Source organism: Hyaena hyaena, unplaced genomic scaffold, assembly GCF_003009895.1.
Source record: "Hyaena hyaena isolate Hyena2069 unplaced genomic scaffold, ASM300989v1 scaffold_1827, whole genome shotgun sequence".
Taxonomy (NCBI): domain Eukaryota; kingdom Metazoa; phylum Chordata; class Mammalia; order Carnivora; family Hyaenidae; genus Hyaena; species Hyaena hyaena.
This window is the reverse complement of record NW_024082454.1, coordinates 155,236-169,805: the sequence shown is the minus strand read 5'-3', so window position 1 is coordinate 169,805 and position 14,570 is coordinate 155,236. Positions and strand designations below refer to the sequence as shown.

Sequence of the window (14,570 nt, the reverse complement as noted above, 5' to 3'; positions counted from 1 at the left end):
AGCACCCAATGGCTCTGTGGAGGCCTGCTCTCCCGAGGCTGAGCCACAAACGTCCCCCCTTGGTCCAGAGCCCTCCCATGAGCCATGTGCCCAGGGAGCCCACAGCCATGGTGGGGGGTGGGGGGCCCTACCTGCTGGTGTCCGGGGCCATGGGCACAGGTCTCTGAGGGCTATCCTTCAGGAGTGGGTCAAACTTGAGGTACAAGGACTGTTTCCTCAGGGCTGACTCCTTAAACTGAAGGAAAGGGCATGTCAGTGGGGTCGCCGTGGTCCCCGATGTGGGGGGGACCACAGCACACAAGCAGTGCGCTCCCGAGTTCACGTCTGCCCGGAGCCCGAGACAGGCCCTGCGGGGCCACCAGGAGCCCCGCGCGGCTGTCCTAACATCGGTCCCGCGTCTGGGGAGGTGCGGAGGCTGCCGGTGCCCGAGCACAAGGACCGTCATGATCTCGGGGCCAGGACGGGGGCACAGGGCCGCTCTAGGAGGGGCCCCTTCTGGGAACCACGCTTGGGAAGAGACTGCCTTGACGGTGCTGGGGACTCACCGAAGAACTCCCGAACTGCTCCAGATAATCCACGTCAGCCCCTGTGCCTAGAACTGAGAGGGAGCGCGTCATCGTAGCTGGCCCGGCCTGTGAGCGGGGGTTCTGCCCCACCCCCCCACCCCCTGCAGTGCTCAGGCTGTGCGGTCGTGGTGCCCTGAGCCCCCACCCCATCCCCTCCGGCCTGGAGCCAACGATCCTCTCACTAAGGACACCTGGGCCCACACTGCCCTGTGGGGCCGTCCCGTGTGCCGCAGGGGGCAGAGCGCCAGGGCCCTGGGGTCCCCAGGGACCAAACCACCCTGGTTAGGAAGCACCATCTAGAACTACTGTCGAGATTCCTAAAGTTCCTGACAAAGTCCCCTTGTCCTTAAAAAGCCTAAGGGTGCCTGCTGTCACACACAGAAATTAGCTCACATTGAATGGAAACCCAAATAGAAGAGCTACAACTATAAAACTTTAGGAAGCATGAAGGCAAATCCTCACGGCGGCGGATTTAGCAAGGATTCCCTAGACTTCACACCAAAAGCACAGATAACAAAAGAAAAAAGGAGGTAAATCAGACTTCAAGGTTAGTGCTTGTGCTTCAAAGGATGCCACTGAGATAGAAAAGACAACGCACAGAAAGTAAATTTTTCCTGGGGTGCCTGGGTGGCTTAGTCGGTTAAGCGTCCGACTTTCACTTAGGTCATGACCTCGCGGTTCGTGGGTTTGAGCCCCACGTCGGGCTGTGCTGACAGCTAGCTCAGAGCCTGGAGCCTATTTCAGATTCTGTGTTTCCCTCTCTCAGAAGAAAAAAAAAAAATTAAGTAAATTTTTTCTAAATCCTGTATCTCACAAAACTCTCAGTTCATAAACAGGAACTCAAGGAAAACAAAGTACCGAGCAGACATTCCACAAAACCTGTGAAGGGCACATGAAAAGATGCTCGTCCCCAGGGAGGCGCGGGAGGCGTGTGGAGGTGGCGCCTCACCACCCCCAGGACGGCAGAATCAAAGTCCCAGTCGCGCAGGTGCTGACGGGGACCCCGAACACAGTGGCTGTTTGGTTGCAAAATGGTGCCACCCCTTTGGCAAGCCACCTGGCAGGGCTTCCAGCAGCCTCGCCCACAGAGACCCCGGGACCAGGACCCCGTGCAGGTCCCCACCCAGGAGAAGCGGAAAGCTGACGTCCGCACAAATACCCGCACGGCCACCAGCTGCTGAGCGGTACACAAGCGTGGGCCACGCACACAGTCCAACGAGCTCGGCCGCGGAAAGGGCGCGCTGACCCCGCTACAATGTGGATGAACCTGGAGAACCTTACGTTCAGTGAAAGAAACCATACACGAGGCCCCGCGCGTCACGGGGCTCCGGGTCCCGGTGGGGACGCAGGCCTGGCCTAGCCGCGCCCGTCCCTGGTTTCTGGGCCCCCGTGAGGACCCTCGATCGTCATGCCACAGATGACCTCGACGTGCCACTGCCAGTCTTCCCTCCGCCTGGAGGTTAGGCCACCGAGATGGAGACCCCATTGGGTGGCCTCAGGTCTATTACGGCCACCCGATCCCACCCGCGCCTAAGGCCTAGCGTCCTGTCCGAGAGCCCGGGTGCTCCGTTCCAACTGCATCTCTGCGACCCTGCTGCCCAGCCTCCGCTTCCGTTCCCAGAGGTCCTTTCAGTTTAACAGCTGGGCCCCGAGAACGTCCGCCTTCTGCTCCCCGCAGCCTCTGTGTGGATCACTTAAGGCCCGTCCGGCCCGGGAACAGAGCCACCCGGAAGCCACCGCGAGCGCAGGCACGGACAGAACAGCAGACTGCCAGCGGGGACACCGTACATACCCTCCGCTGGGTCTCGGAAGTGCTCCTCATCCAGGTCCGAGGGGGGCTCCGGCCCGGGTGGAGGGGGGGGTGGCGCTGACGCAGCGGCGTGGCCCGGAGCTCCCTCCTGGAAGGAGGCAGGCTCAGTTGGGGCACCCGGGGCAGCCACAGGCCCAGTCTCATCCAGGGGCTAGGTAGCTAGGTGCGGCGCTATGTCCCACCTGGTCCCCGCCGGCCTCCCTCTGCCCCCGTACAAATGTGACAGCACACGCACGTGGCCCTACCTTGCCCGCTGTGCCCGGGGTCCCTGCCGCAGTCTGTGCCACGAGTATGTCATTCCCCGAGGCCGAAGGCACCTGCCTGAAGAGATGGGGTCAGCTGGGCCTGCATCCCTGTCCCCCCACCAGCTGGGCTCTGGGGGGAGACCTGCAACCCGGCCTACCTCAACTGCACGAGAACCACAGGCTTCAAAGGGCACCTGGGCCAGGAGCTCTGAGATGGTTTCAACTCAAAAAGCAAACCCCAGGGCTTCATTTGTCTTTTTTCACTGGGAAACTGGCAAAACACGCTGGAGGGAAGGCAAGTAGGTGCCAGGACCCCCTCGCAGCACGGTTCCAATACCGGGCAAGTAGGGTGTGCATGTGCAAGGGGCAGCCCCCAGATGCTCACCGGGTGCAAGTCCAAGTGCGGGTGGTGGGCACCAGGTAAGCTCTTCTCGGGACCCAGCACTTGGTGGCCACTCAGTGGCCGTCCCCAGAGAGCGTGAGAGAGCCTGAAACACCCCACGAAGTGAGGAACGGCAGCGCCACTGGCTTTGCAAGTAGACAGAATTTGCTAGAAATATTTCTAAGTTTCCAGAGTTATTATAGATAATGCTCTTAAAAAAGCACAAAGACTTAAAGGGTTAAAAAAAAAAAAAAAAGGTGCCTGGTTGGCTTTATCAGTTGAGCATCTCACTCTTGATTTCCACTGGGCTCTGCCCTGAGGGTGATGCCTACTTAAAAGATTTTCTCTCTCTCTCTGCCCCTATCCTCTGCTTGCACACACCCAAAAAAAAAAAAAAAAAAAGGCACGAGAATCACCCGCACCTCTGCGGAGGGGACGGACCAGGGCACTGTTGCGCACTCCCCTCTATGATCCCTCACCTGCCATCTACGGTGGCCGTGAGCCCCTCCTCAGCCTCAGGACCCGGGACCCAGGACCCGCAGCTGCCTGTGCGGCCTGTGTACACCCCAAGGCCCCTCCTCGGGGGGCGCGTGTAAGTGACATCTCTGGCCTGGGGTCCTCTGGTGTGTGCACGGAGTGACCAGCCACCCCTCCCCGCCACCCACCAAGTACTCACTGGCTTGGGGGGCAGTGCCCTGTGGCCTCCAGACCAGCAGGCAGCTGCTTGGCCACAGGCGCTGCGGGCCTGCTCTGGGGGCACGCTGGGGGCTGGGTCCTTCCTCCACTTTCGAACGGGTTAAAGTTTGGGTCATCCAGCTTGCTCCAATCCAGGTTGTAAGACCCCTGGGGGAGGGGAACAGGCCCCTCCCCTGCCTCCTCAGGTGCCTTTTCCTCCTTAGACTCTGGTATCCTAGAGGGAGGTTTAAGGCCGGGTCCCTTCTCCGGTTCCCTTCCGCTGGCGGCATGGTCAAACAAATCAAATTCTAGCCCTGTGGGCCCACTCCTCCAAGAGGTGGCCTGGTGGCCATCAGCTTCTTCCTTCTGAGGATTTGGGGATGTGGTCCCTCTAGTGTTCAGGGGGCTGCCCAGGATGGCGTTCCCAGGACCAGAAGTGGCTTCAGGGCCGGTGGGGGCCTTGGCAGGCAGGTCTTCAAGGGGCCCTTCTCCACATGCTCCTTTGAGGGGAGGAGAAGGGGGCAAAGTGACCCTGGCCGAGGAAGCAGGGACCAGGCTAGAGCTCTCTCCGGCAGCCCCGTGACGACCTTCCGTCCTGTCCTGGAGAGCCATCTGGGAAGGGGCTCCTAGGACCTCAGAGGTGGACGTAATACTTTTCTCTAAGACACAAGAATGAGCATTTTCCTCTGAGGCTTGCTCAGGGCTCCCAGACATTGGTCCTAGAGATGCCACTTGATTTTCAAGACTTTCTGGCACCTGGGGAGGGCCTGAGGGCTCCAGGCTGGCCAGGGGGGCAGAGGTGGGCCCACTGGAACGCTGCCTATCTTCAGACGCTGGTCTCACATCCCCTGGCGGCAGGTTGGCATTGGCCACTGTCCGTATCTGGACAATTCCATTGGTCACTTTGGTGTCGGCTTCCTTGGTGAACTGTTGGCTTTTTAGAAACAAACTTAGTTAACACTAAGGAACCTGTTAGTTTTTAACTTACACTTTTAACTTAGATTTTAGTCTGTAAGAAAACATCAGCTAAAGACAGAAAAAGAATACTCAGTCAATCCTCTTCTCGGGATTAACTTTCTCAAGTGGATCCTCATAAGCCAATGCTGGTGAGCCACCTAGGTCACACAGGGCTCTGAGAGACATAGACAGTCACGTTTAAGGTTTTCTGTGCTGGCCCATCTTCCCTGTTCAGGTGGGGACCACCAATTACAAAGTCAGGGACAGGACTCAGGAGGATCAAGGGTGTTCACTGCAAAGAAAGGCAAGGTCGAGAACTCTGCCCGCAGACACCGCAGGGTTTGACACGGAGGGTGCCCAAGGCTGGCGTGCAGAGAGGAGACCGGGGGCGGGGGGAGATAAGCAGCACAGAGTGTCCTTTCTTGACGATGTGATCAGGCTTTTTGCGAAACAAAAGCCCAGGCCAGTTTGCTGGTAAAGGCACAGGAAGGGAGAGCAGACACAAAACTTAACCTTATTCTAAGTATTTCACCATCCACTTTTCTACTAATAAAGGACTTCAACGCGAGGGTGCTGGGCGCTGCACAGCACACGCTCAGAGAGGAAACCAGGAGGCAAGACAGATGACCAGACAGAATGTTCCTGCTGCGTCCACTGGAAAGGTTACGAACGGCAGCACACCAAGCGGCACTGACACTTACTTCTCTTTCTGGGCCCAGTTGTGATGGGAGTTTTCCAGCCCAACAGCATCCGCCAGAACAAAAGGGGCCTCAAGCTTGCTGCTCATGCTAGGACTCAAGATCCGGTGTGTCTGCGGGTCCCGCAGGGGAGTCTGAAAAGTCACCTGTTGGGGAAGGAGGAGGCCTGTTCACTAGCTGAGGTTACTGCTGGCAGTGTCCTGCCCTACCCACCCCAAAGACCCCAGGAAAGCGAGTCCCAGGGTGACCGAACGAGTGACACACAGTAGACCTGACCCGGGGAAGATGGGCTTACTTTCATAGCTTTGACTGTGCTCTTCGGTGGCACATTTTCTTTCTGGGACAGACGAAGAACAGATAATCTTCCGGTAGGTTCTAGCGGCGAAAACAGGAACTCACAGTTTTCTGCACTTTTGTCACCAGTGACGTTTTCATCGTTGCAGATCTGCAGACTCATTCTGGAAAAGCAGACAGTGCGTGTCAGCGGATGAACGGACACAACCATGAGCTGGCCCTGCAAGGCTGACGTCTCCTTCCTGCACAGGTGGGTCACATCTCAGGCAGCACGTCTTCTGCCAGGCAGTCCTTGTCCTGCTTCAGGGGACCTGCTGCCTCCCAGGACAAAGAGCTACAACAGCCTTCAGCCTGCAGTGCAAAGAGGAAGAATCGGGTTCTCAAAACAACTTGGGTTTTGTGGGTAAAAGTCAGGAGACAGCTGTGCTGGCCTCTTAGGAAGCTGGGTCTCCCCTCAGCCTCTGCTGAAGGCGCTGGGGCCGCAGCACAGCTGGAGCAGACTGCCAAGTTAGCAGAGGGCAGGAAAGCAGAGGGGTGCTGTGGCTGCTCTTCCGCCACACGCTGGGGACTGGGGGTATAGCAAGGCAGAGGCCCAGAGGAAAAGCAGGACAAGGCAGCGCCCAGCAAGGTACAGAATTACTTGGGGGGGGGGGGGGGGCTTCTGCGCTGAGACTTGGGAGTCTAGAAACGTGCACGAGGGACCTCCACTGAGGCCCAGAAGGCCCTAGAACAGTTCCACTCTGTCTTCCTGAGGTCCACATGATGGTCCAGCAGGACGCTCCCAACCCAGGAGTCACCAGAGGACCTAGCGAAGGGAACATCACAGGTGTCTGCTGGTGCTGGGGGTGCTGGAGGCCGCAGCTGGAAGAGCAAGGCCAGGGGGCGGGAACGGAGGGAGCAAGGGCGGCCTGGAAAGAGGCGAGGTCAGGGTAACAAGATGCCCTGGAAGGTGTGGGGGTGGGGCCGTGCGTGTGTGGAGGTTGGGGAAAGGCAGGAGGGAGGCGTGGGGTCAGAAGCTCCTGCACACGGGCAGGGGTCAAATGATGGGCCCTGGCTTGGCCAGCAGCCCACGAGACATTTGGTAGCGGGAGAGAAACAGAGGTCAAGGATGACTCTTAGGTTTTTGGCCTGAACTGGAGAAAACAGGAAGAGGGTTGGATGGCTGTGGGGTACGTGAGGGAGGGGCCTAGAGGACACCTTTCTGCCGTTCTCTGCCCTGAGGAAGGTAGGAGAACAGCCTTGCAGAGTCTGTTGGGTTTGGCTTCCAAATGGGGGCCCCGAAGAAGAGGCTGCCAGCACAGACGGCCCTGGGAGCTCAAGTCTGTGGCAGGAAACCAGCCGGAGATGTGCTGAGCAGGTGGAGAGAATCAGCAGTCCCCAGAGGGCTGGAGCCCAGGTCTCTGCGCAGGTGCAGCTGGGGTCAGCAATGGGCCCCAGGTGGGGTGCGGAGAAAGCAGCACGAAGCTGCCCCGCAGCGCCGGGAAGGGCCGGAGGTTAGGAGTCCAGTCTCCGACACGACGCAGGGAGCCGGTGGTGTTAAGGGTGGGAGCTGCACGTCTGCAAGGGACGCCTAGAGGTGGTATCTGAGGCAGGGCGAGGTCACCAGGTGATGGGGAGGGGAGGCCGGCGGACCGGGAAGGACCCCTGACACAGGGACGTCCTGGAGGGCGACCGAGGAGATGGGAGGAATCAGCAGGCAGGAGCCGGCCAGGCGTGTCAGAGGCGGGGAAGTCAGCCGGTTCCGCTCCCGGGCTGCGGCCGGAGACCGACAGGACACGCGGGCTGTCAGGGGCCCCGGCAGGAAGGTGCTCCTGCAACGGCGGCCGTAAAAGCCGGCGGGCTGGGCTCAAGGGTGAAGGGGTGCCGTGTGGACAGCGGACACAGGCGGCTTCGGAGAAGCCGGAGAGGGAGGAGGCCCCGTGGAAGGCGGGCATAGCCCTGCTGTCGCGGGGGTCAGGGCCGAGGGCTGGGGGAAGAGGTAGAGGCGGAGCCCGGAGCCCAGGACCCCGCCGCCGCCGCCTACCTGCCGGCGGCCATACAACGCCGAGAGAGCGGGAGGCGCCGATTCCGCACCACTGTCCGCCCGCCGCGGATTCAAATACCGACGGTTGGGGCGCGCGGCCAATCAGCGCGCGGCCGGGGGCGGGACGCACGGGCCGCCGGCGGCTCCACTTCCGGGGGCGGAGCACGCTGGGCGCCGGAAGTCGTCGGAATCGCGGCTCGCCGAGCCTGCGGAGGGGAAGGGGAGGGTTGCTGGCCGGCGAGAGATGACTGTGGGGTTCGCCGTAGCCCGCGGATCTCGGTTCCGCGGCGGACGCGACTGGGTTGCGCGGAAAGACCAGGGCCTGACAGCCATTGGCCCAGGCCGCAGTTTCCCCAGCTGTAAAATGGGGCCAGCTGCAACGCCGCCCCCAAGGAGGGTCGTGGGATGGAAGCAAACCCTCGCGAGGACTGTCGCGCACTCACGACTCGGGGTTGTGTTGTGCGGAGCGCTGCGACTCCACTTCCCAGGGTGCCCTGTGGTAGATCTGCTGGCGGGACTCCATTCCCCAGCGTGCCCCGCGTCGACGTGACGTCTCCCAGAGAGCCCCACGCCGACCTGTGGGCGGGGACCCATGTCCCAGAATTCCTCGCGGGCGCGGACACCGTCTCCTAGAGCGCCCCGCGCCGGCCTGGCGCCCACCTGCCGGCGCCCACCGGCTCGGAACTGTCGGGTCTGTTTCCCGTCGGGTGCTGCGGGCCCCTCCCTGACGGCTTCCCGGCGGTCGCGACAGCGCGATGGACAGCCCGGAGGTCACCTTCACGCTGGCCTACCTGGTGTTCGCCGTGTGCTTCGTGTTCACGCCCACCGAGTTCCACTCAGCCGGGCTCACGGTGCAGAACCTGCTGTCGGGCTGGCTGGGCAGCGAGGACGCCGCCTTCGTGCCCTACCACCTGCGCCGCACGTCCGCCACGCTCCTGTGCCACTCGCTGCTGCCGCTCGGTGAGCAGGCCGACCCTCCCCCAGGGAGTCCCCGGGGCAGGGCGCCGGCCTGTCCCCTCCCTGGTGGACTGAAGTGGCCCCTCGGGCTCGCGGCCGAGTTCCGGGACCCCAGAGGTGGCTGGGCGGGATTCGCTCCCTGTGGAGGAGAGTCGGGGAGAGCGCGCGGCCCCCCGGGGGCTCCGAGCTGGGGAGAATCGGCTGACCCCGAGAGCCAGCCGCGGCTGTGGGCCGGCCCCCCGGGCCCTCGCGTCCGCTGCTCCCAGCAGTGACAGGCAGGAGCGGGCGGCAGCTGGCCGCTTGCAGGTGGCAGAAGCGGAGGCTTAGGATGCCAGCGCGGGGCTTGGGGGTTGTGCTTCGCCCAGCCGGGCACGTCGTGAGCTATCGCAGGAGGCCGGGAGTTAATGGAGTTCAACAGGAAGGTGGAAGTGAGAAAGGAGGCAGAGATGGGTAACCCCATGGGGGTGTCACAGGTGCAGACGGCCTGCAGGGCGCGCGCGCCTGTGTGCGCGCGGCTGGGGCAGGATGCTCACACGTTGCCCGGGTGTGTGTGTGTGTGTGTGTCTGTCTGGGGCAGGATCCTCACACGTTGCCCGGGGGGCTGGGCGATGATCCATGTGCTGTCTGGCCTCTCCGAGGCTGGTTTGCCAAGTGGTTGCACAGGGGATTGGCTGGAAAGCGGGTTATTGTGTGTGTGTGTGTGTGTGTTCTCTGGAGGACACAGAGCAGGTGTGGAAGGGCAGGTGGCCGGCTGGCAGGGGGCCCGGTTTGTGGTTCTGTGGACTCCGGAGTGTCTAGCTGTCCGCAGGGCGCGGCAGCCTGGGCTGGGTGTGGAGGGCCAGCTGGAGCGGGCCGGGCTGAGACCGGGCATGCGCAGGAGGGCTGCCTGCCTTCCGGGGAAGGGGAGCAGAGAGAAGCCCAGGGCAGGATGGGAACCGGGGCTTCGTGGTGGGCTGGTGGTCTCCGTGCCCAAGTTAGTCTCTTCACCTGCTGTCGGGGTAGCTATGTGGCTTTCCCAGCCTGAGGCCCCAGTACCCCTGTGAGGCAGGGATGCCTCTAAGCTGGTTCCTCAAATGAGGAAAGTGCGGCCCAGAACTCTGGCTCCCGTGAAGGTCGTGGGTTGGATTTCTGGCCTTGGAACTAAGGATCCCCACAGCTTTCTGGAGCCCCTTTAACTACACTTTTCCTATAACCTGTGAGGAGCTGGGCTGTCATGCAGCAGATGGACAGAGAAACCAGAACTTAGGGAGCTGAGTGACTCATGGAGGTGGAGGAGATGATGGAGACTGGCCTAGGGACCAGCCCTGGAGTCTCTCTCTCATGAACTTTTTCTGAAAAGCTCTGAAACTTTATATGCGTATTACCTATATCTGCCTAATAAGTTACTTTAAATGTAGCAACTTGAGCAACAGCAAACAGGTTACCATTATTTTTGCACCTTTGAGGGGACCCACGCAAGCCTTCACTATCTACTTTGTGTTTTGAGATGAACATTAGCTCTGATCTGGCAGATAGGGGCCCTAGAGTGTCTCTGAGTTCTTGTGCTGTGCGCCATTATTTTTATTCTTTGACATCTGAGCTCTGGAATGGACTACACTCCTGATTTGCCTCCTAAAAAGGGGTGGGGTTGAGAGGCCAAGATCCCACCTCTGAGAGGGCCAGTGTGCAGCTCTTCCTTAGGGGACACCAAATCCTTGTATTTGTTTTTGCATTTTTAGTTTTTTTTTCTGTTTCAGTAATTGTGTATTATACAAAACTAAAGATGTAAATTAAAAACGCTTTTTTCTCACTTATTGTACCATTGTAATGGGCAAGGGTTGAGCTGGGCTAGCCGGGGAGGCAGGTAAGGCACCCTTGCCCTGGGGTACCATGGCCTGGCCGTGGGAGCTGACCAGGACAGAGGCCCAGGCCTGGGGCTAGAGATAAAGGGTAGTGCCCCTCCCCCAGAGGTACAGGGACAGCACTGTGGCCCTAGGCGGTCACTACGGGGGTGGGGTAGGGGTGGAGAACAATGGCTTGGCAGTCCTGATTTCTGCTGAGACCCTCCCCATCCTTTGTAGGGTACTACGTGGGCATGTGTTTTGCAGCTTCAGAGAAGCAACTCTACTCCCCCAGCCAGGCCCCAGAGGCCTGGCGGCTCTTCCTTCTGCTGGCGGTGACCCTGCCCACCGTCGCCTGCACCCTGATCTACTATTGGTCCTGGGATCGGTGGGCCCATCACCCGCTGGCCCGCACCCTGGCCCTCTACGCCCTCCCGCAGTCAGGTTGGTGGGCTGTCGCCTCCTCCGTCAACACTGAGTTCCGGCGGATCGACAAGTTTGCCACGGGGGCACCAGGTGCTCGGGTGATTGTGACGGACACGTGGGTGATGAAGGTGACCACATACCGTGTGCACGTGGCTCAGCAGCAGGATGTGCACTTGACTGTGACAGAATCACAGCAGCACGAGCTCTCACCGGACCCCAACCTGCCTGTGCAGCTCCTCACCATCCACGTGGCCAGCACCAGCCCTGGTGTGCAGGCCTTCGACATCCGGTAGGTGTGCCTGTGGCCAGGGCAGAAGTGAGGCTGGTGCCTCCAGAGGCCACCAGTGCCTGTGTTCCAGGCTAAGGCCCCTCTGGGAGGTGATGGCAGATGGAGCAGGCTCTTCTGGCCACCCCTCCAGCGGGCCCCTCCCTCAAGGCCCCTTGCCCCCTCACGCCCCCAGGTAGTCTCTGCTTCCACTTTCTCCATGTCTTCTGAGCTGCCTTCCGCAGCTCTTTTCCAGGGAGCACACTGGGGACATTTGTGGGTGGACCAAGGCTTGGTGGCTGCCTTGGCTCTGGGGCCCAGGCTGCGGCCAGTTTGCTGTCCCTCTTCTGGGACCCACTGTGAGCCTGAACCTGTTGAAGGTCAGGTGTTTTGTGTTTCAGCTGCAACGCCCGCCCCTCTCCCCGCCCCGCCCCCATCCCTCTTTGCCCCTCCCTGCATCGCTTGAGGGCAGGTGGGTGGTGCTGGTTTTGTGGGCTCCGGCCTCTGGGCTATCTTTGCTGGCTCGTTTCCATCTGGCAACTGGGCTGTGCCTGAGCCCTCACATTCTATGAGGTCGTGGGTGCCCTGTCACCCTAGAGGCACCTCAGCATCCCCATCGGGAATGAAGCCCTGCCTTGCAGAAGGGCCTCGATTCCGTGGCCCCAGCCCAGCAGTCCCCACCTCGTGCAGGCTGAACTCCACGGAGTACGGTGAGCTGTGTGAGAAACTCCGCGCGCCCATCCGCAGTGCGGCCAACGTGGTCATTCATCAGAGCCTGGGCGACCTGTTCCTGGAGACGTTTGCTTCTCTGGTGGAGATCAATCCGACCTACTCCGTCCCCAGCAGCCAGGTGAGGGCTGGGCAGGGGCAGGTGCCAGCCCACAGGCCAGGCTTCCTGGGGGGTGGGGCGGCCCCGCAAGGCCAAGTGGCCACACTGCCTCTGACGCCTGGGCCCGCTCACAGGAGCTGGAGGCCTGCATCGGTTGCATGCAGACGCGTGCCAGCGTGAAGCTGGTGAAGACATGCCACGAGGTGGACGAGGGCGAGTGCCAGCAGTGCTACTGCCGCCCCATGTGGTGCGTCACCTGCATGGGCAAGTGGTTTGCCAGCCGCCAGGACCCGCAGCACCCCGACACCTGGCTCGCTAGCCGCGTGCCGTGCCCCACCTGCCGTGCTCGCTTCTGCGTCCTGGATGTGTGTCCTGTGCGCTGAGCCCGCTGGCCAGGTGACGGAGCAGCCTCAGCGACCCCGTGGAGCGCAGCCAGGGCCTGCAGGCCCGTTTGTGTGGTCAGCCAGGGGCTCTTTTCCCAGCGTGATGAAGGAGGAGGGTTTGGGTCTGAAAGGGAGGTTTTTCTGCTGCGGCGCTGGCAGTGACCGTGGGATAGGTCTTCGATGCCTCTTCTTCCTTTTATTTTCTGTTTCACCAGGTAGGACAGGTGCTGGACACGGAACTTGGTGTGGTGTGGGGCCCGTTTCCGGAGCATTCTGAGGCCACTTGAGCTATCTTCTGGGAGACTGGGGGTCTGACCCTGTCGCCCTCCCCTGAACCACTTGCCTTAATTTTATGTAGCACACTTGCCTCTTAGTTACATACCAGACGCAGGTTTATCCAAACTGGTTGCAGTCTATCCTCCAGGCTCCCATCTCCAAGCTGGCTGCTGGCCCTGGGGGGTCGTGTTCCCTCCGCACCCCACCAGGCTGCTCTCATGACCTGGGGGGGGAGTCTGACCTGAAGAGAGAGGCCTGGGGTACAACTCCAGGGTGAGAGCACTGCCTGGGGCTTGCTGGTGGCTCTTCCTGGATGGGTGGCCCCACCCTGCTCCTTGCCTGGGGATATCCTGGGCTTCCTGTTAGAGGCTGGGTGAGGAGCTGGCTTCTCTCACTTCCTGTTCTTTAGTTGCATGCTTGTGGGGTTGCCTGTCTCTTGGAGGGGCATGCACCTCCGCGCCTGCTGCTGCCCCCAGGAGTCCAGGGAAAGGCCATGTCTCCGATTTCTGGTCAGAGGCAGTACTGAGATGAAGATACACACAGCGAATTCCTACATCCAGGCAACAAGCTTGTTGGGACACAGCACCGGGCTGGCCTGTGCTGGCACCCCTCTGTAGGGTCCTCCTGAGTCAGGAAGGAATGTGCCGTGCCTCTTCCCGATTTCTGGTGGCACAATTGAGAGGGCAGTCCTGGGCCTTTGGGTCCAGCTCTGACAGATGTGGCTGCCGGGGGTCCTCGCTTGGAGCCTCACATTCGTAGTCCTAAGCCTCCTAAGCCTGGCTGTTTCAAGCAGTGGTGATGGACCCAGCTGGTTCGACTTGCCCAAGGCCACACTGAAACCCCAGGCTTTTGGGAGTGGAGGTGGCTCAGTTTTGTGGACCCCCAGGGTACTCCACAAATGAAGGCAGGCCATCAGAGGGGAGGGCACGCCCAGCCTCAGCCCAGTTTCAGGTGCTGCCAAAGGAGGGCTGGGCCAGGTTATTTTTACAAGAGAAAGTTACTTAGTTTTATAAACTTATTGTAGCTAAGCGATACAGTATTTAATAAAACGATAGCCTCAAAACTTAAGACTTAAATGGAACGGTTTGTTTGTCCTTCCTGATGTTCGAACTGGTAAGGGGGAGAAGCCAGCTGAGAAGCAGCAGCACTGTGCCCACTTCAACGTACCCGTTTTTGCTTAAAATGAGAAGGGAGGCAGACACTGCTGGCAGCTTACCCTTTGTTCCAGCTGCAGGATGGGGTCTCAGGAAGCCAGGGCTCCCGCGGGAGCGGGCTCAGTAGCTCTGGGACTGCGGTTTTGGGGAAGGGGTGGGGGCCAGGGCCCTTGGGGTCTGCCTGCAGGCACTCCAGATGTAGGGACCCTCATGGGAACACTGTGGTGGCTCAAGGGCGTGGGTCCTGGACGAGGCCTACAAGCGCACGGGTCTGGGAGTCACGGAGGGCCCGTGGAGTGCGGGTGGGGGTCAAAGAGCCAGAGGCGGCGCCGAAAGCGGCGGAAGTGAGCTCTGCGCAGCGCGGAGAACTGCGGATAGCCTGCGGCGACGGGTCGGTTGCGGCGTCAGCGCAGCCTCCCCTTCCGGGTTCCCGTTTCCCGCCAGCGCAGGGACCGCCCCTGCGGCGCCGACCAATCAGAGACCCGCCGCCTGCCCTCTGCCCCACCCCGAGCGCCCGCGTCGCTCGCGCGCGCCCGAATCTCCCGCCAAGACCCCTTCCCCCGCCCGCGGAGGCGCGGCAGCCCCGGCCGCCCCCATGCTAGGAGGAGGGGGCAACCATTCCTCGGGCCTCTCCTCGTCCGGCCAGACGGCGTCAGTCGGCCGCCTGCCCGAAGGCAGCGTCAGGGCTGCGGTCTCGCGGCGCCCCGCCCAGGCCCGGGCAGTCCACGGAGCGCGCGCTGCCGCCCGGGCTCCCCCGCCGGCTCGGCCCCGATGGTCTCGCCCGACGCGGCGCGCGCGGGAGCCCGGAGG

At 61.2% G+C, this 14,570-nt stretch overlaps 2 protein-coding genes across 2 annotated transcripts in view; one reads left to right on the top strand and one right to left on the bottom strand.

The window, feature by feature from the left end:
• The window catches only part of LOC120226759 (transforming acidic coiled-coil-containing protein 3-like), a 15,617-nt gene extending 7,873 nt beyond the window's left edge, over positions 1-7,744 (bottom strand). The window contains exons 1-8 of the mRNA XM_039224926.1: positions 7,651-7,744; positions 5,629-5,791; positions 5,337-5,479; positions 3,680-4,612; positions 2,622-2,697; positions 2,359-2,464; positions 546-598; positions 132-235 (exon numbers count right to left, since the gene is read on the bottom strand). Coding sequence (XP_039080857.1) covers positions 132-235; positions 546-598; positions 2,359-2,464; positions 2,622-2,697; positions 3,680-4,612; positions 5,337-5,479; positions 5,629-5,791; positions 7,651-7,664 — 1,592 coding nt within the window. The 5' untranslated portion in view covers positions 7,665-7,744. The remainder of the gene's footprint in view (positions 1-131; positions 236-545; positions 599-2,358; positions 2,465-2,621; positions 2,698-3,679; positions 4,613-5,336; positions 5,480-5,628; positions 5,792-7,650) is intronic.
• A 333-nt stretch (positions 7,745-8,077) lies between these two features.
• On the top strand, positions 8,078-13,682 carry TMEM129 (transmembrane protein 129, E3 ubiquitin ligase). The gene is made up of 4 exons (XM_039224923.1): positions 8,078-8,610; positions 10,668-11,142; positions 11,809-11,968; positions 12,082-13,682. The coding sequence occupies exons 1-4, from the start codon at positions 8,406-8,408 to the stop codon at positions 12,328-12,330; spliced, it is 1,089 nt and encodes a 362-aa protein (XP_039080854.1). The 5' UTR covers positions 8,078-8,405; the 3' UTR covers positions 12,331-13,682.
• Positions 13,683-14,570: the final 888 nt, after the last annotated feature.

Excerpts from the sequence above, each read along its gene's own strand:
- TMEM129 (XM_039224923.1), top strand. The coding sequence starts at position 8,406 with ATGGACAGCCCGGAGGTCACCTTCACGCTGGCCTACCTGGTGTTCGCC. Across the intron at positions 8,611-10,667 it reads CCACTCGCTGCTGCCGCTCG|GGTACTACGTGGGCATGTGT; the intron begins GTGAGCAGGCCG and ends CATCCTTTGTAG. Across the intron at positions 11,969-12,081 it reads ACTCCGTCCCCAGCAGCCAG|GAGCTGGAGGCCTGCATCGG; the intron begins GTGAGGGCTGGG and ends GCCCGCTCACAG.